Consider the following 24,528-nt stretch of genomic DNA (forward strand, 5'->3'; position numbering starts at 1 on the left):
GCCGCTTTGCTGCAACATTTTGCAACACTATTAGAGAATAATGCTAAATGGGCGAGCGCTCGTTTGCATTTTTCTCCGCATCCCGTTCTTTATTGTATCGAAATCCATTTTGCACTAAATTGCTTCTTTTCTGTGAAGTCGGGTTATCAAAATGGGCGAACAGAACTATTACCCTAATCTTATTTGCCGCTTTTCAGTTTTAAATTGATATTTTTTAAAACAAGATTTACGACAATCAATTGAAGTTTTGTTAGTCTTTTGATTCCGGGAAATATATACATGTTTTGCTAAATTAATATTTTATTTTCCATAGATAGAAAACATATCAAAAAAATTCCAGTTCATTTTACAGTTAGGATAAGCTGTTGCGCAATCTGCTCCATACTCTCCAGATTTCTGAGCATCAGCATATGAGGGATCTAGAGCGGGATGTGGACCATCTCCATTATCTGGTCTAAAAATATTATTATTTTAATAATCAGGTATTTAATATTAGATGAATCAATTTAAAAATAAAAAAATTATTTTGAGTTAAGAAAAGAAAATCGCAGTTTTCACACGCCATTTTTTTTCTTACCATGTAGAATAATACGAACCATAGGTGACTGATTATGTACGATTGTAAACATTGTAATCTTCCCTAGGCTAGAAAACTACGACTATTTAAAATTGTTTGATATGTAAGTTTTGATATGTTTGTAAACCTGTTAAATTATCAATATGACCTGTTCTAACCTAATATATTTATACCATTAACTTACGTAAGAAAAACGTGTAATATTTGGCCCAGTAGACTTCCTTCATCGGCAAAATGTGTGTATGCAGTATTCTCACAAATGGCTTTTAATACACACTCTTTTCCATTAAGATCTTGCCTAAAAATATTTGAAAAAATATTATTTTTGGTTTTGTTAATATGATGTGAAGTAAATAAATTATTAAATGAAAAATGTAATAAAAGTAATATTAAATTTGAGTTAGTACTATACGGGAAAAGAATGAAATTTATGAAAAAGTAATAAATGAAATCGACGATACAACATAAAGCTATACACATTTATTAATTCTGCATTTTTCAACCTTGTTTTCATTCAAATTCATAATACTTCTATTAATTTGAAACATTTTTTTAAACTAATTGTTTGCTATTTATTTGTTTTTTGTATTTTTATATGAGTAAAAGTCTAATAATAAGTAAAATCTAAAATTACATCATCAATTTAGTTGACTCATTATTAGATAATCAGATAAGCTCAGGAAATTTTAATCAAAATACCGCCCACTTTAAATTAGAATATTTAAATTGTGTCTCCAATGTTGATGGAAATCCTAATGATTTTAATCAATGTCAAATGTAAAAAAAAAAAGCTTGCTACAATCATGATCTTATTATACTAAGACAAAAGGCAAATCGAGCCATTTCAATTTCCTTTAATCCAATAAATTAAGCAAATATTTCTGAAAAACAAAGACACAAAATTATCGTCTTAATTTAATTTGTATATCTATACGTGCTTTACTCGCTTTAGAGTATTACCATGCCTAATAATATATATCATACTATATGAAAGATAAATAAAATTTTAATTAAAAGACAGAATTGTATTGACAAATCAGACATTTTTAATGCTTAAAATAGTAAACAAAAACTTTAGGTCGGAATATTACGCGTCGTCAGTATTAAATAATTTAAAATTGCTTTGAGATTGAACCGACGACCTTACTTCAAACCAATGCTTATTTATGATCTTACTATACCAGTGAGATCATAAATAAGTCATTGTTGTACGAACTCGAAAAAATGTTATAAAATATACCAAAACTATAGGAAAGTATATACAATAGCGAAAAAGTTAGCATTGGCATCTTATATGCAATATTATTAAATATAAGATGTAGTTAATTATTAGAAGTAAATACATTATTCAGGGAAGCAAACTTGAAGAAAAATTGTAAGAAGGAGATAGCAACTGATTTGTAAAAGTTGACCTAGTTTCTGTGACACCACTGTTTTTGTACTTATCAACAAAGCCATGTGTTCTTTTATTCTTCGAGTATTGCCCTGATTTTGAAAAAAATCATCTTTGTCTATAACGTTAACTAACTGTACTTTAAAATTATGAACGATTTTCAATGCTATTGTGAGATTTGAAAAAGATTGGAAAAGTGTATTGATCTAAATAAATTAGTATTGCTTTCTGCACGAATCAAATTTTCTGATAGTTTGTATGTATTTAAATATAATTTGTCATTGGAGGGAAACCATTTGCTTGATAATACTAAATTCTATAAAAAAAGGCTTCCCTGAACAGAAAAATATTAAATAATGGATAAAAAAGGCAGCTAAAAAAAGATTTGTAAGCATAAAGAGAACCTGAAAAATACTCCATAGTTAGTGTCACAGACAGATCCTATTTTGGTCCAAATGAGGGGTATGTGGTCACTGTAAGGCTGCTTAAATAGGCCAATGTTTGAGGAAATTTTCAAAAAAAATAAAACAACACATGACTTGTAAGTACAGATAGTGATATAGAAACTCTAACGGTCAGCTTTTGCAAATCATTTGCCTCTCACAATAATTCTCCAAACGCCGGGGTCCAAATTCTTGAAGATTGCCCTAAGGGCAAAACGAAATTTGAAAAAATAGAAATAAAAGAGCTATAGATAGCCCGGTGTTCGATTGATATATTTACTTTAAACCACATCCTATATTTATTGATATTTCTGATTTGCTAAAATGGTTTTTTCTTTTTCCTCCGACATTAGCACAGATTAAATATCACATATTTGTGGGGATGAGAACAATAATTATGGAGAATAAATAAATACATGTGAGATATAAAATGAGAGAAAAATTAATGTACCATGGGTCACTTATTCTTTTCTTCTATATACACTTCGACTGTCTATTTTTTATAGCTATTTTCGCAATAACTTTTAGGTAAAATTTTACGAAATTGATTATTGAGATTACGTACAAGTGAATTATATACAAATATACACAAATGCACTTGTCACACACGAAGTCGTTCCTTTTTTATAATACTTGTCCACACTCCCACTTCTTGTTCCTCATTCATTTTAGAAGGGGAATAAGAAATGTTGGTTTAAGTGCACAGACATACCTTTAGATATAGGAGTCATTCAGATTTCACTTGGAGAATTAAGACCAATATGAATATTGGAATAAGTAATTTAAATAATGCTAATGTCATTACCGAACAATATTTATATTTAATCTTTGATATTAATTCCTTTCCCTATAGTTTTGGTTTAAATTAAATTTTTTCGAGTTTGTTCAAGAATGATCTATTTAGTTGATTGTCCGAAGACTCGCTGGTCTAGTATATTAAACGTCGGTTTGTTTGCACTAAGGTTGTCTTTTAATTTTTTTATCCTTAGTTTTTGAAACTTTTCAGCAGTATATATTAGTAATATTGAGAATTATCACTTAAAATCTCTGTATCAAGTCCTAAAGAGTCTTGCAAATATGAGACCAAATATTTTTCCATTTGCAGCAAAGTTCAAGTAGTTACTACCAAATTCAAGACCTTACGCGTCGAAGGTTTTAATCAGTTTATTAGGATTCTTTTTAACCAAAGTGACATTAAACAAATAAATAGCAGTAAATAAATTGAGGCAACTCATCTAATAGATAATTTACCTTTCAACGTATTTTATAATTGTGAAATTGTAATCAAAACAAATTCCTGGTCCCCATCAATGATATACTGGTGGCCAAAAGTAAATTGACAAATTCCATTTTTATGGATAAATTTTATCTGAAGCAAAGGAAAAACCGGTTGAGCTTATTAGTGTTCAGGAATGTAAACAACATAGTTTGAAGAAATAAATTTCATAGATTTTTATTTCTTGCACTTTTTCTCAATGTTTTTTTTATCAAATTCCAATAATTTTGTTTGACTGCTAGGTGGCCAAAATTGGATTGACAAACAACATATTTATTCAGTCTCTGAGTTTTATGCGTTGGTTTCTGTTGATTTGACTTTCCTTACTATTAGTTTTGAAAAATATTTACAATGCCACGTGGTATAACTTTATCGATCGATATTAAGATGCGAATAATCGACGATTACCGGAAAGGGGTTAAACAGGCGGATATTGCTCGAAAATTTTCTCTTTTTAGGGCAACAGTAAATCAAATAATACAAAATTTTAATCTCCGTGGAAGTGTTGTTCCTCTAAAAAAAACTGGCCTACCAAAGAAGACCACTAGTCGTGTTGACAAATTAATTTTGAAAAAAACAAAACTTGATTCATTCGCAACTTCAAAAGAAATCAAGCTGCATTTGGAAGAAGAAGGTGTGGGTTCAGTTAGTTGTCGTACCATTAGAAGGAGACTTCAATATTGTGATTTAAAAACAAGACGCCCTGCAATGAAACCACTGTTAAGTTTAAAAAACGTACGGGCGCGATTGGGGCGATACGGGCTTTGCTCGAGAACATAGTCACTGGACAGTCTCCGAATCGAAAAAGTTTTTTTAGCGATGAATCAAAGTTCAATTTGATTAATTCGGCTGGCAAAAGATATGTTAGGCGTCCTGTGAACCAAAGGTATGATCCCAAATATACGGTGCCCACAGTTAAGCACGGAGGTGGTTCCGTAATGGTGTGGGGGTGTTTTTCGAGCTATGGGATGGGTCCACTACACTTGATAGAAGGCACGATGGATCGTTTCATGTATAAAGACATACTGCAAGATGTTATGGTACCTTACGCTGATGAAGTTATGCCACTCAACCACTACTTTCAACATGATAACGATCCGAAACACGCATCCAAGGTCGTAAAGCAATGGTTGACTTAAGAAAAAATTAATGTTATTAAATGGCCGTCACAGTACCGGACCTAAATCCGATCGAGAACATTTGAGACAACATTGCTCGTCACATCCGATGCAAAAATTTCAAAAATAAACAAGAACTTTTTAAAGCTTTGAAGGCATGCTGGATAACCATTGACACGTCCTATATTGACATTTTAATTAGGTCAATGCTCAAAAGGTTGGTGGAAGTGAGAAGAAATAGAGGCTACGAAACGCATTATTAAATAAAACTCTTTAAATTTTCTATACTTATTTTTATTCTAGTAAGCTTTGAATTTGTCAATTTAATTTTGGCCATTTAAAAATTATTAAATTATAAAATTATTAAATTAGTTTTTTATTTTTTTTTTAAATAAAATTGGGTATTACGAATAAATAGTTTAAATATAATTCAACATTACAAATAGGCTCCGTTGTTTTTTAATCAGGCACTGTTTGGTTTCAACTAAAGAGGAATTGTTTAAGTTTATGCGAAGTCGAAATTTAGCGATAGCGCGATTTTTAATTAACAACGGCAACGTAGCGGCGTGACCGAACTGCCATGCTTTCTTCCCGATGGGAGTGCGCGGCGCTTCGAGTCGAGTCGTGTCAGTCGGTTTAATGTTTTAATTGAAGGGGTTAGCTTAGCTCGTAATTTGGTTTTGTTTGGGTTTTTTCTTTCTTACGACGTAGCACGTGTAAATTCCAAAGTTGTATTTTTATTCTGTTTTGGAGCTAATGCTGGCTGTCAGTAAAGTCTTTTATAGAACAAAACAGTCTTTAATTCAAAAGGGAAATGGAACCAGCTATCGAGACAACATCAAAATTGATGAACTAACATCGGCATCAGACATTTTGGTCCAATCGAGCGGATTGGTTAGAATAGGTATTCTGGCCTAGGAAGGATCAAGAAGGGTTCTGTTCTTGGGGGCAAGACCGGCTCAGTTTTTAAGGTTGTTTTTGAAACATAAAGGAAACAGGAAGGCAGCACAAGACTAGGTGCAAACGAAAACTAATTCATTGTGAAAAGTGCAAGTATTTGACGTTTGAGGTAGGTGCTATACGTAAGAGGTGAGTGCCAATAAAAGCAAATTTTGTAAAATAAATTTTGTGGTCGTGTTTTTGTATTTTTCACAAATTTGTAAAAGGTTTTACTTGGGTTTCATTTTGCATACAAACTTAGTAGCACACTTACAAAGGTTTTGCATAGAATTTGACAAGGTTATATTAGGTTGTAATAAAAAGGGCATTTGTTTACACAGATTCTTATGCAAATTGCAGCAAACGATTTTACGGGCATTTTAAAAGGTTTTGTATATTTTTACAAGGTTTAAGTAAAAGATATTTAGGTAAAGGTTTATGTAATATTCTGCAGATGGTTAGGTTGTATTTTTCACTTTGCATAACATCTAACACGGTTTAGGTTATTAATATTTCACAGATGCTTGTGCAAAGTTTTGCAGAAAACATACATGTATTTTGGTAGTGTTATATGATAAGGTTTTAGGTTAATAAGGTCTTTTACTATCTATGCAAAAACTTTGAAAGGGTTATATTTTTAAATAATTTACATAAATAATAAATATCACACAAAATGGCATCTGAAGGGGATGAAGGTAACTCGTATCAAGTGCGAGAGGATTCAGATGAAGAATTTAAAATTTTAATACGAAAAAGGGGAAATCTTAAACGTAATTTTACATTGCAAAATAATTTTTTAAGGGGTTACGATAGTTCTAAGATTTCTGAGGTACCCATGCGCTTGACAAAGATAAACGAGTGGTTTAATGAATTCGAAGTTATACAGTGTCAAATAGAAGAAATAGACGATTCCGATGATCAGTTAGATGAGCGAGAGGCATTCTGTAACTCATTTTTTAAAATAGTTGGGCAATTAAATAATATTTTAAATCCAATAAGGTCGCCAAATCTAGATGGGGGGCTGCAGAATGACGTTGTACGCATGCCGCCCAACACAGGTACAGCTTCAAAGCCAGAGGTAAAACTTCCAGCAATGGAAATTCCGCATTTTTATGGGTCATATAAACAGTGGTCAGAGTTTTATGACACTTTCAAAACGCTTGTGGATTCCAATCCAAATTTGTCAGATATACAGAAATTCTACTACTTAAAGGGGGCTCTTAGGGGAAGTGCGGCTGAGGTGATACATTCTTTGGAGGTTTCTGCTTTGAACTACTCGGAGGCATGGAAATTATTAAAGGATAGGTTTGAAAATAAAAAACTAATAGCCTTGAGTCACATAGAGTCAATGTTTAATTTTCCTAACATGGTTAAAGAAAATTATAGGGAGTTGAGAAAACTGGTTGATGAGGTCAGAAAGGATTTGAGGGCTTTAAAATCATTGGGGTTAAAGGTTGAGCACTGGGACACGTTACTGATTTATATTTTTGAGGTTAAACTTGACAATGTGACAAGAAAAGAATGGCAGAAACAAGGGTCGGTTGATACTTTTTCTACTATGGAGGAATTTTTACAATTTTTGTCGAATAAATGTGCGATTTTAGAAACGACAAATCGTAGCAACATCTCAGGGGGTGAACAAGGTAGTAAAAATGTCAAACCTTAAATGTAACTCTAATTTACAATTAAACTCTTATGGGGCATTTAATAAAGGGACTCAACCACGGGCTCTGTGTTTAAAATGCAAATCGTCAGAACATTATTTGCAAGGTTGTACATCTTTTCTTAATTTGGATTTGCAAGGTAAAAGGGATTTTATAAACAAGGTTAATTTATGTTGGAATTGTCTTAGACAGGGGCATAGAGTACATGCATGCACGTCACAGGGTTGTCGTCGTTGTGGTGGGAAACATAACTCTTTGCTTCACACTGATCCATCACGTGAGAGGAATGAGAGGCAAGGTCAAGGGGAGGAGAATAGCACTAGGGTTACTGGGGTCACTACAAGTGACAATCTGGTTTTCAACGGGCACAGCAGCGCATCTACTAGTTTACAAACTCAAGCTGAAGAAGTCTCAGACGTTTTGCTGTCAACAGCCATCATCAGGGTTCAAGATGATAAGGGAGGTCTGCATGAATGTAGGGCGTTACTGGATTCAGGATCTCAGTCTTGCTTTATGACAAAGGAATTGGGAGATAAGTTGGGGCTTCTAAAACGGAAAATTAACATTTCAATTTTAGGTATAGGTCCAGGGGTCACCAACATTACACACTCGGTTAAGGCTACAATAATTTCCAAGTTTTCAGATTATAAACACGAGAACTCATTTTTGCTTATTAATAAAATTTGCAATAGTATTCCATCTAGGAATATTGATGTAAGTAAGTTGAAATTACCAGAAGGGTTAATCTTGGCTGATGTTTCTTTTGCAAGGTCAAACAAGATGGATATTTTATTAGGATCTTCTATTTTTTGGGACATCTTACAAAGTGAAAGAATTTCTCTAGGAAGAAATATGCCTGTAATTCAAGCTACAAGATTAGGGTATGTCATTGCAGGGCCCTTCGGTTTTCAAAATAGTGCAAACACACATTCTAGTTGCAATTTGAGTTCTACTTTATCGGTCCAGGATCAGCTGGAGAAATTCTGGGCGTTAGAGGAAGTAGGAAAGGAAAGGTGGTTAACCAGAGAGGAGGAGGCCTGCGAAAGATTTTTTATGGAATCAACAACTAGACAAGAGGATGGGAGATTTGTTGTGAGGTTGCCAGTTCGTGAGGGCTCCGCGAAATTGGGCGATTCGTTTCATGCGGCTTTAAAAAGATTCAATTCGTTAGAAAGGAAATTTGAAAGGGATAGTCATTTGAAGGAGTTATATTCTGATTTTATTAGGGAATACATCAATTTAGGGCACATGTCCAAGATAGACCTGGAAGATGTCGATAATTCACCAGGTTTTGAAACATATTACTTACCTCATCATGCAGTGGTAAAGGAAAGCTCTTTAACCACTAAGCTTAGGGTCGTCTTCGATGCCAGCGCTCCTAGTAGCAATGGCGTATCACTTAACAACAAGCTGATGGTGGGACCAAGGTTGCAGGAAGACATTTTTTCCATACTATTGCGTTTCAGGTTGCACAATGTGGTTATTACGGGGGATATTGAAAAGATGTTTCGGCAAGTGTGGGTTGCAAACGAGGATAGGGATATGCAGCGCATTTTATGGCGATTTGATAAAGAGGGTCCTATAGAACATTACAGATTAAATACTATTACATATGGAATGGCTTGCTCTTCGTATTTGGCAGTCAAATGTTTACAGCAGTTGGCAAATTCTAATTCAGCATGCAGTTCCAAGGTCAGCAAGGTCATCATGCAAGACTTTTACATGGATGATTTGGAAAGTGGTGGTAGGGATATCGAAGAAGCACCATGTTTAAAGGCTGAAATTGGACGTTTACTTTCTGAGGGTGGGTTTGTTTTAAGGAAATGGAGTTCAAACAAATCTGAGGTTATTTCAAATGGTCAAGAAAATCAAAATGTCGATCATTATATTGCTCAAAATGATGGCGCGTCAAAGACATTAGGAATTTATTGGAATAATCAGTCTGATACTTTACACTATGACAGTCCAGGAAATGATGTAAAATTTAAGGGTGAGGTGGTAACAAAACGCATGATTTTATCTTTAATTTCCCAATTATTCGATCCTTTAGGTTTGATGTCACCTTTGATTATTAGGTCGAAATTAATACTGCAAGCCTTATGGAGAGAAAAATTGGGATGGGATGAGGAGGTGCCGCAACCAATTTTACAGGGTTGGCTGGGATTGAGCAAAGAATTGGGGAGATTAAAGTCATTTCAAATTAAACGACATGTCTCTTGTAAGGAGGCAGAGTCCATACAGATTCACGGTTTTTGCGATGCGTCTCAACGGGCGTATGGGGCCTGTGTATTTGTAAGATCGGTTGATAAAAATGGAAGATACTGTGTACGCCTTCTGTGTTCCAAATCGAGGGTCGCTCCTCTAAAGGTTGTTTCGCTTCCAAGGCTAGAGCTTTGCGGAGCTCTTCTATTGGCAAAATTAATCAATTCAGTTTTACAGTCCACTGAAATCAAACCTTCAGAAGTCAGGTTATGGAGCGACTCTTCAATCGTACTTTGTTGGTTGGCAGGGGAACCTTCAAATTGGACAACGTTTGTTGCTAACAGGACGGCGGAAATTCAAGGTATTACAAAGGGGTTTGGCTGGTTTCATGTTGCGTCAGAAAGCAATCCAGCTGACCTAATATCCAGGGGCGTAGATTGTGACAATTTATTGGAAAATCGACTTTGGTGGCAAGGGCCTCATTGGTTATCAGCTGAAGAGGTTACATGGCCTACTTCAGGAAGGTTCAATATTTTAGAGATTCCGGAGCAGAGAGCTGTTCGACAAACTTTTGTGGTCGAAGAAGACATTTGTAGTCCAAAATTTTGTTTTGACAGATTTTCTAATTTCTTTCGGTTACAGAGAGCTGTAGCATTTGTTTTACGATTTGTGCGTAATTGTAGAAGATCTAAAGGTTTACGGGATACTGGGCCTCTAACAGTTTTGGAGTTATTAGAAGCATGGGTCTACATAATCAGGTGTATTCAATTGCAGGATTTCAAGGCCGAGATAAATGATATTAGGCAGGGTAGCTTTGTTTCAAAATCAAGTAGGCTCGTGTCATTGAATCCATTTATAGACGATAAGGGGCTGCTTAGGGTGGGAGGCAGGTTGGCAAATTCCAATTTAGAATTTAATCAACGATTCCCAGTAATTATTTCAAATAAAAATAGGGTTACTAAGTTAATCATATTACATGAGCATTACAAACAACTACATGCAGGGCCTCAAGCATTATTGGGGTACATACGACTTAAATATTGGCCAATATCTGGGCGTCGTACAGTACGCGACGTACTAAGGGGTTGTATAACTTGTTATAAGGTAAAGCCAAGAGGGTTTCAACAACTTATGGGTAATCTGCCAAGGGCCAGGGTAACGCCTTCTCGACCTTTCACAAATTGCGGGGTAGATTACGCTGGGCCATTCACTACTAAGGTTAACAAAATCAGGGGCTGTGTTGAAACAAAGACATACCTTTGTGTGTTTGTATGTTTTGCCACGAAAGCTGCTCATCTAGAGTTGGTGACAGATTTAAGCACACACGCTTTTTAAATTGTTTTAAAAGGTTCATCGCTCGAAGGGGGTTATGCAAGAATATGTTTTCAGATAACGCGACTAATTTTACAGGGGCCAATAATGAGTTACAGGATCTTTTCAAATTTTTACAGAATAAAGAAAACCAGAGTGTTTTTTCAAATTTCTTTTTGAAATCTTCCATAAGGTGGCATTTTATTCCGCCACGCTCACCTCACTTTGGGTGGCTGTGGGAATCTGCAGTGAAGGCGGCAAAATTTCATTTGAAAAGGGTAGTTGGGGTACAGAGGCTGACCTTCGAAGAGCTCTACACAATTGTAACCCAAGTAAAATCTTGCCTTAATTCACGGCCTCTTACGCCATTGTCAGAAATGCCAGACGATCTAGATGTTCTTACGCCTGGGCATTTTTTAATTGGCACGTCCCTAAGCGCCTTACCTCAGGAAGATCTGGAAGATGTAAGTTCCAATAGGTTGCATCGATATCAGTTACTAACGCAGCTCGTGCAAGGGTTTTGGAAAAGGTGGTCACAGGAGTACCTTGGTCAGCTTCAACAACGAACCAAATGGACTACTAATGGGGACTCGATTTCGGTTGGTGATATGGTGTTAGTGAAGGAAGAGAACCTTCCACCAATGAGGTGGCAATTAGCGCGAGTGATGGAACTTCATCTAGGGTCGGACAATAGGTGTCGAGTAGTGACTATAAAAACATCGAACGGATTTTGTAAAAGAGCCGCCTCGAGGCTCTGTATTTTACCATTTGAAAGGGATGTTAAGGTGTAGATTAAGGAATTTTTGTTAAGTAAATATTATGTTACTAGGATCTAAGTATTTTAGGTATATATTGTTTAGGTTAATTGAAAGACAGGCTTTCAAGGGGGGCGGGATGTTTGGTTTCAACTAAAGAGGAATTGTTTAGGTTTATGCGAAGTCGAAATTTAGCGATAGCGCGATTTTTAATTAACAACGGCAACGTAGCGGCGTGACCGAACTGCCATGCTTTCTTCCCGATGGGAGTGCGCGGCGCTTCGAGTCGAGTCGTGTCAGTCGGTTTAATGTTTTAATTGAAGGGGTTAGCTTAGCTCGTAATTTGGTTTTGTTTGGGTTTTTTCTTTCTTACGACGTAGCACGTGTAAATTCCAAAGTTGTATTTTTATTCTGTTTTGGAGCTAATGCTGGCTGTCAGTAAAGTCTTTTATAGAACAAAACAGTCTTTAATTCAAACGGGAAATGAAACCAGCTATCGAGACAACATCAAAATTGATGAACTAACATCGGCATCAGACAGGCACTGTCCCACCTAATTTATCATTTTCTAAACCGTGATATAAACCAAGTTGAAAAATAAGTAGTTGTTAATCTACTTTTGGCCACCAGTGTAGGTCCCAATATAGTCCCAATCAAAAAACCAAATAATGATACTTACAATAATTGTGAAGCTTTTAGAAAAAAATCTTATGTTTTAAAAATCATCTTGAAGAAACAGAATTGAATGAGGTTTTTTATACTGTAGAATATCAAATTTTGTAAAATCTGACCTTTCGCTCCGTAGACAAGCAATAATTTACTGATACGCCTAATTTATGAACGATATGTATTTACATATCCTAATAATTGCAACTAGTTATTTCTCTAGAACTTAGATCAAAAAGTCAACCAATTCAGAACCTATCAATGCTCGAGTTGGTTAAATTCTACTTTGGCCCATGAAATTGAATTTTAGGGAGGATGGGTTATAAGAGGACCAACCATATAAGACTATACCATAGAACCCTAGGAGCCTTTAGTTACTGAACCTACATTTTGTGAAGGCAAAATTATTTTATTTTATTACACGCAATTGAAACTAATTAAATAATAAGCATGTAATTTTGTATTTAATATTTTATAAACAAAATATGATTTTATAAAAAGACGTTTCTTGAGTCTAAACACATAAGTCTATGTCAAGTCAATTTTGATTAAAACTTATCTTTTACTTATTCGAGAAAAATAAAAAACGTTACTGGAGAAATTATTTATTTTAATATTATTTTAAATAGTAATAGTTTCTTAAACTGTTAACAGTGCCTTTAATCCAAGCGTGGCTGTACTGACCAATAAAGCAAAATATGAGCAACATTTAAAAACTAAGATTTTGGCTTTTATTTTCAAGCAAGACAATTTTATGTATTTAGACTTTGTCTCATTTCAAGTTATTTTCTGATCTTATAGATCAATTAAAGTCAATAGTCCACCAGTTATTCCTGTTGGCTGTTTAAGCTCATTCCCTTAAATTATCTTATACAGTAATTAGCATTTTTGTAAAAACATGATTATTTCTTGCTGATATATATAGGTACCTAGGTTTTTTTGCTTCAAAAAATTGTCTTTATTTTGTTTTCTTAATTGGATTAATCATTTTTTAAATTAAAAAACACTTTATTTTTTTATATCTAAAAAAAAATTATATAAACTACTCAAAACGAAAAAGGAGCTACTATTCCATAAGCTTTTATTCCACGTATTTTGTAATTAAACAAAAATATTATTTTACAATCTCAATGTATAGACTTCAGCCTTATTGGTATACTTCTAAACAATTTTTTATGTGTTGGTATCAGAAAAAAATTTTAACATTTTAATGTTAAGAATTCCTTATCAGCGCATAATTAATTTGCGCCTATTCTTATCAGACTTAGTTAGAATTTTATAGTAAAAACATGAATATTGATGTGCTAGGTAGAAGAATAAATAAAATCTTGCCCATAAACTATATCAACCGATGGCATCATAACATTGTTCAGGATATTGCAATATCCTAAGGCATTAAGCCTTCCCTGCACTATTTGACAAACGCCTGGTCCTCTAAAACTAATCCAGGCCCAAACGTTTATACTAAAACGTCCACTTTAATTATTCTTATGTGTATATCTTTTCCATTTCCGAATTTCTTATCCTACTACGAGCTGTATTAGCAGAACCAGGAAAATGCGTGTCTTTTTTGCCTTTATTGCTATTTCAAACGGATTGTTTCTAAGAAAGCTAACTAACTCTCATAAGTCAATCTCAATCTTAAATGTAGTTTGAAATTTTTGGTCGACCAGAACCTGAATTTCTTACAATAGCTCCATATTCTGCAATTTTTGCCTTAGCTAAGGAAAGGGTATTTTTACTAATGCCCAATTCTTCTGCAATTCTTTTTATAGGAACTCCATCCATCAGAGGAGTGTATATTATCGCTTTTTGTTGAGGAGATAATGCGGGCATTTTGAAAGAATGATTTTGATGACGCGGCTGTCACAAAATTAAATTACCTTTGACAACATCAAAATATATTATTCTAATAGACCAAGAGATTTGGGAGATTTTGCTGTCCCAGTTTTTTTTCGGCACGATAGTACGTAGAGGCAAGGGGATGTTTTGTTTGCAAAAAAAAATTATAAACCTTATTCCTAAAATTGCCTTTAAAAAATTTAAATTGGCATTATCGCGGGCAAAAGCTAGTGTCATCTTGATAAGCGGGTTTGTGTTTACATTTGGCATTTGTGAAGTTCTCTGTTTTTTTTTTAGTTTTTGGGTAAAAAAGGAAAAATTGTCATTTCAGGTTGTCATTTCAGTGTTTTTATCAGCTGTTATAATAGTAAAAACTTGTCGTTTATGTTGCATGATGGGAAAAAGGGGATTTAAGCCGATCTTTTCACACGTAAATATCGATATTGTCATAACATCATATTAAGGGACAAGTGCCGTCATAAACATAGAATATTAAAAACTTATTAAGAAATCTATAGTAATTATAAAATATTTAATTTCCATAAAAATGCTTTTTATTAGATAAGTACCTTTACTCTAATGAGGTATGTTAAAAAAACGCATAAAGAGTTCTTATACGGTAATATTGTTTATAATTTAAAGCATAATCTATTATTAAAAAATATTTATCATGTAAATATTTTTTAACGACGTCACTGGAAAAGATTACTTGTGTCGGTGGAATCAGCCTTTTAATATTCTAAGATGACATTATCAAAGGAAGGCCTTAACGTCAAAGGGCCACATCAGCTCGAGAAGACCGCCTATTAAGTCTGCGGGCAATTAGGGAAAGAACCACTACTGCACGAGCGCTTAAAAAATCAGTTATCAACCATAACGGGAACCAGAATTTCTGATCAAACAGTACGTAATAGACTTCATCAGTCTGAGTTGCGTGCTAGGAGGCCGATTAGATTGCTTCATTTAATAGCGGAGCATCGAAGAGCTCAAAGAATTTTTGCCGAAGCATATAGTCATTGGACAATACTACAATAGAGTAATGTTTTGTTTATGGATGAGTCCGGATTCTGCTTATATCACAACGATGGAAGAGTTTGGGTATGGCGGCGAACAGGATTCAGCTGAGCAAGAAACTGTTCGGTTTGGCAGAGGGTCTATTATGGAATAAGCTGGTATATGTTTAAATGGGCGCACCGACTAAGTGGTAATTACAAACGGTTCCTTAACGTCCTTACATTTCTTAGAAGAAATCTTTACACCCCACATGATTTCTTTTGCGGATAATATGCGAGCAGATTTCATTTTACAACACGATAATGCTAGGCCACACGTGGCTAGGATAGCAACAACATTTTTAAATGACCATAATATTAATGTTATAGAATGACCGGCTAACAGTCCAGATCTCAATCCCATCGAACATATGTGGGATACATTGGGACGAAGATAATTGGAGCGGCAGCCTATACAAAACATCCACCCACTTAAAGAATTTCTTATTTAAGAATAGGAACTACTACCCCAGAAGTTGATCAGAAACTTGATTGAGAGTATGCCCAGTCGTTGTGCTGAAGTTATCAGAGTCAGAGGAGGACATACTCACTACTAAGAATAGTTGTAAGATACTGCCTTATTAAATTATGGAAAAAATAAAATTATTATTTATTGACTTATTGAAATTTAAATTTGTTATAACACAACCGACAGGTTTAAGACATGTGCAATTTTAACAGTAGTCTTTCACATATAAAAAAGAAAATGATACCTTTTTTAAAAAACTATTACACACTTAATTAACAACACAATTAAAGCAAGAATTTATATAATTTTAATTAAGAGTAGCTAAAAAATAAATAAAATTTATGTGAAATGCCGACTAAAAAAGACTTAATAGTAGCTTTATTTTATGATAAACAAAGCAGCACTAAAGTACTAGAATCTCTGCTTTTTGAAACGGTGGTAAAGTACCAATAAAAGCTTTATTTCTATTTCCTATTTTACCTTTATGACTTATTGAAAGCAGCCTTATAAAGTTTAACCAGCCACAATAGCCAATTAGTCACTAATTCTTAGGATATATTTAAGATAAATTATGTACTATCTAGCAAAGTCTTTTTGTTTAATTTTAATTTTAAGTTAATAATTTATATTAAGTAAACATTTTCATTATATATGAAGATCCCATAAGAGCAGTAAGACAAACTTCAAAAGATTATAGTGGTGATTGCACTGCAGAAATACGAGTAGTTCAGCATAACTTGATACTAAGACTTAGTAATATTTATGTCAATGGCTTGCTTATTTTTGTAAGCCAATCTTCCAACTTGTATCTTAAAATACGCAGTTATTATCAGCATTTTTTGTCATATGCAGATGATGGCGTCCATGATATTTTCAAATAGTCCTTTTTTTTAGCAATACAGCGCAACATTATAAACCATTTACAGGGCCAAAGGTTACAATATTGTTTTAATAATTTGTAAGATATAATAAAAACATACATAAATATATTCTCCGCGACATCAAAGTATAAAGTTAATCTTTTAATAATTTATAGCAATAATCCTAAGCTTCCTATATAAAAATAAGAAACCACAAATTATTAAAAAAAATATACAGTGCTTTCATTTCAAAACAATCCACCCGTAATAACTTTCTCAAAAAAAAAAGAAAAAAAAAACACGTCAAATTAGATATACAGGGGGAAGTTTAATTATGCATTTATATTCTCTTAATCACCTCCTCACCTCCAGCTAACCTCACTTTAATATGTCAAATGGGAACCCTCATCGTGTGATACATCATAGTAAGGAGCGTAAAATTCTCTATTCAACGGTACCAAAAAAAATTAAATCGGTAAATGTGTAAGCGAAAATGTCTAGAAATAATGAATATTTTATTTACGCCAAACTTTGGTATGTCAAATAGCTACCCCATGGTGTGATACATTATTTTAAAGGGCATTCATTATGCTATCAATGGTTGTAAAAAAAAAATTGATTGACCAAGAAGCAATTAAAGTGTAAATCGGTCGGGTAGAAAAACAAATTTAATTAGTTTAACAAATTTATTTTATTAAATGTTCAAAATGCGCGCCGTTATTAGCAAGCCAATAAAAAAGCCTATTTTCAAACTCCTTACGGACATTGGCAAGGGTCTGCCTGCTAATTTCTCTGCATTCTTGAAATATTCTATTTTTTAAATTTTCAATACTCCCAGGTGGGGTTTTATAAACTTTGCTTTTTAAGTAGCCCCAAAGAAAAAATTCTAGTGGGGTTAGGTCCGGAGACTGCACTGCGACTGCATCGAATGGTCTCGATTCCACCACGTCTGCCAATCTACTTTTCTTGAAAATTTTCATCAAGCCACTCTCGAACTACCAAAGTGTAGTGCGCGGGAGCTCCATCCTGCTGAAAATGTATATTATTTTCATTCAATAATATAGCACTATGTTGATCTACTTGATTTTATATAGATTGAATGATTGAAGGGTATATTGCATTTTCTAAAAGGTTTAAAAAAATTTCGCAAGTCAAATTTTCCTCCAAAAAAATGGCCCGATTATTTCATTCCCATAAATTCCTGCCCAAACATTAATTTTTTGGGGATATTGGGTATGGCCTTCCCGAAAAACATGCGGATTTTCATTATCCCAGTATCTACAGTTATGTCTGTTCACCAGGTCATTTAAAAAAAAAGGTCGATTCGTCACTGAAGCAAATGTTTTTCAATAAATGGGGATCGTCGTCAATTCGCTGGCACATCACTTCACAAAATTGAATTCTCCAATCAAAATCATCTTCTCCGAGTTCATGAAGAATATGAATTTTATAAGGAAAGAACTTATTTTTTTTTTAAACTTTATGTACGGAACCAGTGGAAATATTTGTTAGTTTTGCGGCCTTTGGTATAGACAAAGTTGGATCCATAGCAAATTGTCCTAGTACTTCAACTTGGCATGCTTCATCGACAACTCTATTTTCATATTTTTTCTTATTGCAAATCGATCTCGTCTTTTCAAATTTTCGTATCAATTTTAATAAGTATTTATGGCTCACGTTTTTATCTTGATACCTTTCATTAATGCTCTCGCGGTTCTGCGAGCACACCGATCTTGAGCTCAATAAAGGAAAATTATTTCTATTCTTTCGGCTAGCGTATACACCATTTTATTAACTCACTGTTTTAACTAAAATTAAAAAATTGCACGCGTCAAACTGACAGTTTTAACAATAATAAAATGCCTGCTTTTTAAACGCCTTAAAAATGTCAGGTATTGTAGTGTTTTTTTGTACCTATTAGGTAGGTTTCGCAAAAAATATAAGTGAAATAAATACACATACAAAGTTATAAGGCTGCAAAGATTTTTGAAAAAAAATTGAAGACACTCTTTTTTCTTGCAAATAACGGTACACATTCTTTACTTAAAAAAATAAATAATTTGCTTGAGCTAAATATACTGTTTGTTACCACACATTTTAACTTCTAAATTGCTTATATTTTTTTTTGATGATCTATTATAAAAAATGTAAGAATTTTAAAATGATGTAGGTACCACACTAAAAGTATTCATTTAATATACCAAAGTTTGGCGTAAATAAAATATTCATTATTTCTAGATATTTTCGCTAACTATTTGCTTACACATTTACCGATTTCATTTTTTTTGGTACCGTTGAATAGAGAATTTTACGCTGCTTACTATGATGTATCACACGATAGGGGTTTTTGACATATTAAAGTCAGGTTAGCTGGAGGTGAGGAGGTGATTGACAGAACTTCAGTAAATGCATAATTAAACGTCCCCCTGTATATCTAATTTGACGTTTTTTTTTTTTTTTTAAAAAAGGTATTAAGGGTGGATTGTTTTGAAATGAAAGCACTGTATATACCTATATACCTAAATCTCAAAGAGAAAAAAAATACAAAAACAATTCAAACAGCAAAGTTAATTGGATAATCCCAAAAACGCTCTTACAACTTTAGCACCAGAACATACAAATAAATCACAGGATTGTGAGATTCTATTAGCGTTATTACACATTACATACAGGGGTGAATATAAGACTATATTCGTATTTGCCTTGGTACAGTAAAAGGTTTTAGTATTTCTAGAATTCAATAATAGTATACAAAAATTTTATTTATCTAGCAATTCAGAACAGTCAATATCCCTACGCAGAATTCTATGCAATAACACAATTGAAGCTTTGTTGCTCTTAAATTCAAGAGATTCCACGGAGAATCAAGTTAAAAGCAAATTATATTAAATGCCCTGTGGAGGGTAAAAACCATCAACTTGAAAGGATAGATACTTAAGAAACTTTCGTTGAATTTTTTCTATCGGGTACTTGAATGAGTTTCATAGTAAGGGCTCCATATAACAGAAGCGTTGTTAAATTTAGAACGTACAAATCTCCGGAAAGAAGAATTGACGAATTTGACAATAGTAATTCCCAAGTAATAATATCTACAAAAAATTAATACAAATATATAGATATACACATTCTTGAGAAACATGCAAATCATTGTCTCTGCAGTTTGAAGAACATCTAGAAAAACGTTATTTTTACTTTTAGACAATATTATGGTAAAAAAGTTGATTTACCACACAACTCCTAAGTCAAGAGTACAGAGGCATTGGAGCATTTGAATTTACAATTCATCCCCTGATGCCTACTTAATGCCAGTAAAACCACTTAAAATCGTTAAGGAAAATTACTAATCTCTGAGTCATAAACCTTCATTTCGTACTATCAGTAGTAAGTTAAAGACAGAGAAAAAAATGTTGAATTGACTACTGGTGGACTCTAAATATAAAATAAATTTTTTTTAACCGAAATACACATACATAAATAAAAAACTAGGATTTTTTCCCACTAACCTGTCAAGTAAATTTTCAACACCCTGATAAAATATCGCTCTATCGCTAACATTATCATCAGGTAATTCTGAATCCCTTTTATCCCTATTTTTCCGCGAAATTATAGATGGATAACTGGATATAGAAGTAGTATTATAGGGAAGTGGATATTGAAACTGAAAGTTCCAACCTACTCCCATTTCCTGTTTGGGACCTAATTTCCATGGTATGGCGAAACTGTATACTGTCTATAAAAAAGTATGTTATTTAAAGGACAAATATGTAAATTGTACGTACCTTAAAAGTTCCTTGGAAGGGAAATAAAAGATATCTTTTTTGCCTATGATGTTCCTCGTTGCCCAAAACAAGATAACATAGAAGTTGGAGTATGATAGTTAAAGTGAAAATAATCCTGAAAATTATGAAATATTCGAAATAAAAATCATAATATATACCGCATAAGGTGTCAAAGAGCCTTAATCTAAATAAAAAGTTCAAGTTATGCAAAGCTAAAAAGCAATTTCCCATCCTACATTTTTGAACTACGCCGCTGTATAAGCAATTTAATGAAGTTCTTTTGTGAATTTTAAATTTAAAGACTCGTGGTTTTATTTTAACAGTTAGATTGGCTGAAGGAAAAAGGGAGGATGAAATATGCTCGAGACCTTTAATATGAACTGAGTTTACAAGGCTCCTTGAATATTAATGCTAAATAAAAAGTTTAAGGTTCATTAGTGTTTGGTATACTTTTTTATTATTTTTTTAATATTAACCAAACATTATTTTTATTAAGAGATAGTCAAAGGTGTAATAAACCATTTCCGAAATACATGAATAAACTTTACTTACGACGACTTCTCCATAAGGAAGTTAAACTTTGCACTTCCGGCACAAACCTAATACATGCTGTAACAAAAGGAACAGTTAACTCGTCTACGTCTCGAAACTTTTTATAATTTTACCTTAGTAAAAGACAAGTTGGTCTAAGTTCGGCTGTACTTGTAATATTCATCGAGGTGTTAACTAGAAGTTCAAATATTAGCTTCGAGTTTTGGTGCACTAGCTTTGGTGGTCTTTGATACGGCATTTTAACTTTGTTTTAAACGAGATGAATGTTCCGTTAGTTTGACGAGAAGATAAATGTTAAATATCTTAGTTCGTATCGCAAACATTGTCCTCAAGATAATAACCTAATTTTCTTCTTATAAATGTGTGGCAGATTAAGCTTTTTATGTTAAGAATAGTCACAAGAGTTCTTAGTAATTTTTTTTTAATGTATGAGAAAAATACAAAAGTTTGACTATACTTATTCTGTATAAAAAAATATAAGCCCACCCTATAAAAGAGATCAGACTCTACCTTACAAGTGCGAAGTGCTATTTAATTGACCATCCGGTACAATATTAGTTATAACAGTAGTTGAAAATAGCAATATAACCCTCTATCCTACGACGCATCTCATTCAAATATTTCGGATGTGAGCCTAGTTATTTCACAGGATGCGATAATGCAATGCCGCGTTCACAATTGCTGGAGTCACTTACTAGGGTTATATAAACTGAATGTATAAAGTGACCTCAAAGGAAAAAATTAAACAGGTTTAGGTTTGGAGACCTCGGGAGATTGAGTTTAGGTAGAGCACAAGCGTTGAAGAAGTACGTTTGCAATTTCAACTGGTAAGGAGTATGATCTAAATGTACGAGCAATTCAATTTATATGAAAATGTTGATAAAATTCTCCAGTAGCCCTCGGTGGGAATAAAAATGCCCATGCCCATGAAATAGTATGCAACGAGTTCGAACCATAGGTTAAGAGAAAACTGGTGTTGATGACTGCCTTTTAAAATAGCAGCTGCATTCTTGTACGTCTATAGATGATTATTGTTTAAGTTTCTTATGGCATTGAAACTTTGCTATTGAACATGTAGAAAATAAAAACATATTTCCAACTTTGGAAAGAAATTTATTTCAAAACCGAAATATTGTTATTATGTTCAATTAATTGAAGAGTAACCCTTTATTTTAACATAAAAATTCTTATATTAATCACAAATATATTATCAAGTATTATTACTTTATTATAAATATTTATACCGGATTATAGGTTTAGCGAATTAAGATCAATTGCATTATTTTTTTGTACAGTTCTCTTTTTTATACACAAATTTGTCTTGATGATTGCAATCATCCCACCAATAATTTTATCAAAAAGCAATTATTATTAGAAAGCTCGTATATGATTAATATAGGCTTCATGTATTCTTCATACAGGGTGTTTCAGAACTATGGAATCAAACTTCTGGGGGTTGTTCAGTGCAACAGAAGAATCCATTTAAGTATAGGAACCCATGCCCGGAAATGCGTCACTACGCCACTACGGCCCTAAGACGCGTTAAAATTTGTAAAAAACATTAATTACCTAAATAGGATCTGCTGTATTTATTTTTATATTTTGTACATGATACCATAACAACAATTGTTTAAGATCAACGCTTATCAATGTCAATTCTCAATGTCATGTTTAAAAATTTTATAGCTTACAATTTTTAAACATTTATTGCTAATGGATAAAACTTTACCAATCAAGAATTGGTGGATATGCATTTGGCATAGGAAGCAACAAACTGCAATGCACGAGCAGCATCGCGGTTGTATCATGAACGTTATCCCGAACGACAGCATCCTGGATACAAAAAGTTTATTGCGGTTCATCGGCGGATCGCTGAGATAGGCATGTTTAAGATCAAGATGCATGATACTGGTGTTGCTCGAACCGTAAGAACGGTCGAATTTGACGAAGAGGTGCTTCAGCGAGTTGCTGATGAACCATCAAATAGCACACGTGACGTCGCTAAGAATATGAATACGAGTAACGCTTCTGTCTGGCGGGTACTACACGAGCAACAACTCCATCCTTACCACTTCCAGAAAGTTCAAGGTATGACTGCAGCCGATTATCATCCTAGAGTTCAATTTTGTCGATGGCTTCTGGATCACATCATTGCACAACCAAATTTTTTACGGTGTTTTGTGGACCGATGAAGCCTCTTTCACAAGAGACGGTATTTTTAATAGTAGGAATAGCTATGTTTGGGACGAAGAAAATCCTTATGCAATTTTTTCAAGAGAACATCAGAATCGTTGGTCTGTCAACGTATGGACAGGCATTATTGATGATTATTTAATTGGGCTATACCTTCTACCGGAACGGTTAACAGGACCTATTTATTTGCGTTTCTTGGAGGAAGTTCTCCCAGAACTCCTCGAAAATATTCCACTAAACGTTAAACAGCAAATGTGGTTTCAGTATGATGGAGCGCCGTCTCACTTTGCTGTATAAGTACGCGGGTATTTGGCTCAGCGGTTTGGGCACCGTTGGATTGCCAGAGGTGGAGCAGTTTCTTGGCCTCCTAGGTCACCCGATTTAACGTCGCTCGATTTTTTCTTGTGGGGACATGTAAAGTCTTTAGTCTACGAAACTCCAGTAGAATCAGAGCTAGACTTAATTGGACGAATAACAGCAGCATTTGAAATCATTCAAAACGAGGATCAAATTTTTAGTGTAGTCCGCCGAAATCATGTGCAGCGTTTAAATCGGTGTATTAAGGTTGGAGGAAGACATTTTGAACAATTGTTGTGATGGTATCATATACAAAAGGTAAAAATAAATGCATCAGAACCTATTTAGGTAATTAATATTTTTTCTAAATTTAAACGCGTCTTAGGGCCGTAGTGGCGTAGTGACCCATTTCTGGACATGGGTTTCTATACTCAAATGGATTCTACTGTTGCACTGAACAACCCCTAGAAGTTTGATCCCATAGTTCTGAAACACCCTATATACAGAGTGACAATTTAAAAACTTAAAATGGCCATATATTGGAAACGAGCATCGTGGTCAACAATAGACCAAGCATATTATCTCACCTTTATCTGCAATTCCTTGGACAGGGAGAGATACACCTTTAAAATCTTAAATAAAAAGGCGGCTTGGATGAAACATCATTATAAAGCTCCTAAAAAATGCTTTTGCAATGAAACCGTAGAAAGCCAAGTTTCAGAAAGTTCTTCTTTGTTTCTTAAGGAATACCATAACTGAAAAGACATTTTTGTCTAAGAATTTTACACATTTCAAGCCCGTAGGTAATTTGCATTGGTTTATTTGCTATGGGCTTTTTCTTCAAGAAAAGGGTTGTTGTAAATTTAAATTCTGGGTCAGTTTGAAATTAATTAATTAAGTCAACTTTATCGACTCGTCAAAGCGGTAGCATCTCGTGAATCGATAAGAAAGGTAATTAAATTTCATGAGTTCCATCCTTATAAACTGCAATTACTGCAAGAACTAGATGACGACGATCCGGACAGAATAGAATCTAGTTTTGTGAAATAATAAGACAGGCTTTTACGGCAGAACCTCGATAAGTTGAAAATATTTACTTCATTAATAGTGAACCTTTTATTTTAATGGGCATATTAATAA

General features: G+C 33.7%; 1 protein-coding gene across 2 annotated transcripts; it reads right to left on the minus strand.

Moving 5' to 3' along the window:
• Positions 1 to 282: 282 nt before the first annotated feature.
• LOC126733917 (uncharacterized) lies at positions 283 to 22,345 on the minus strand. Of its 2 annotated transcripts, XM_050437384.1 has the most exons (6): positions 21,012 to 22,345; positions 20,899 to 20,955; positions 20,347 to 20,461; positions 20,071 to 20,297; positions 762 to 875; positions 283 to 454 (listed from the first exon to the last, which is right to left on the minus strand). In XM_050437384.1, the coding sequence occupies exons 2-6, from the start codon at positions 20,910 to 20,912 to the stop codon at positions 301 to 303; spliced, it is 624 nt and encodes a 207-aa protein (XP_050293341.1). In that variant the 5' UTR covers positions 20,913 to 20,955; positions 21,012 to 22,345; the 3' UTR covers positions 283 to 300. The 2 variants fall into 2 exon arrangements, with proteins under 2 accessions (XP_050293341.1, XP_050293340.1); XM_050437383.1 differs by having other exon boundaries at positions 20,899 to 22,345.
• Between the last annotated feature and the right edge of the window lie 2,183 nt (positions 22,346 to 24,528).

This window comes from Anthonomus grandis, chromosome 3 (assembly GCF_022605725.1).
Source record: "Anthonomus grandis grandis chromosome 3, icAntGran1.3, whole genome shotgun sequence".
In the NCBI taxonomy this organism is placed as follows: domain Eukaryota; kingdom Metazoa; phylum Arthropoda; class Insecta; order Coleoptera; family Curculionidae; genus Anthonomus; species Anthonomus grandis.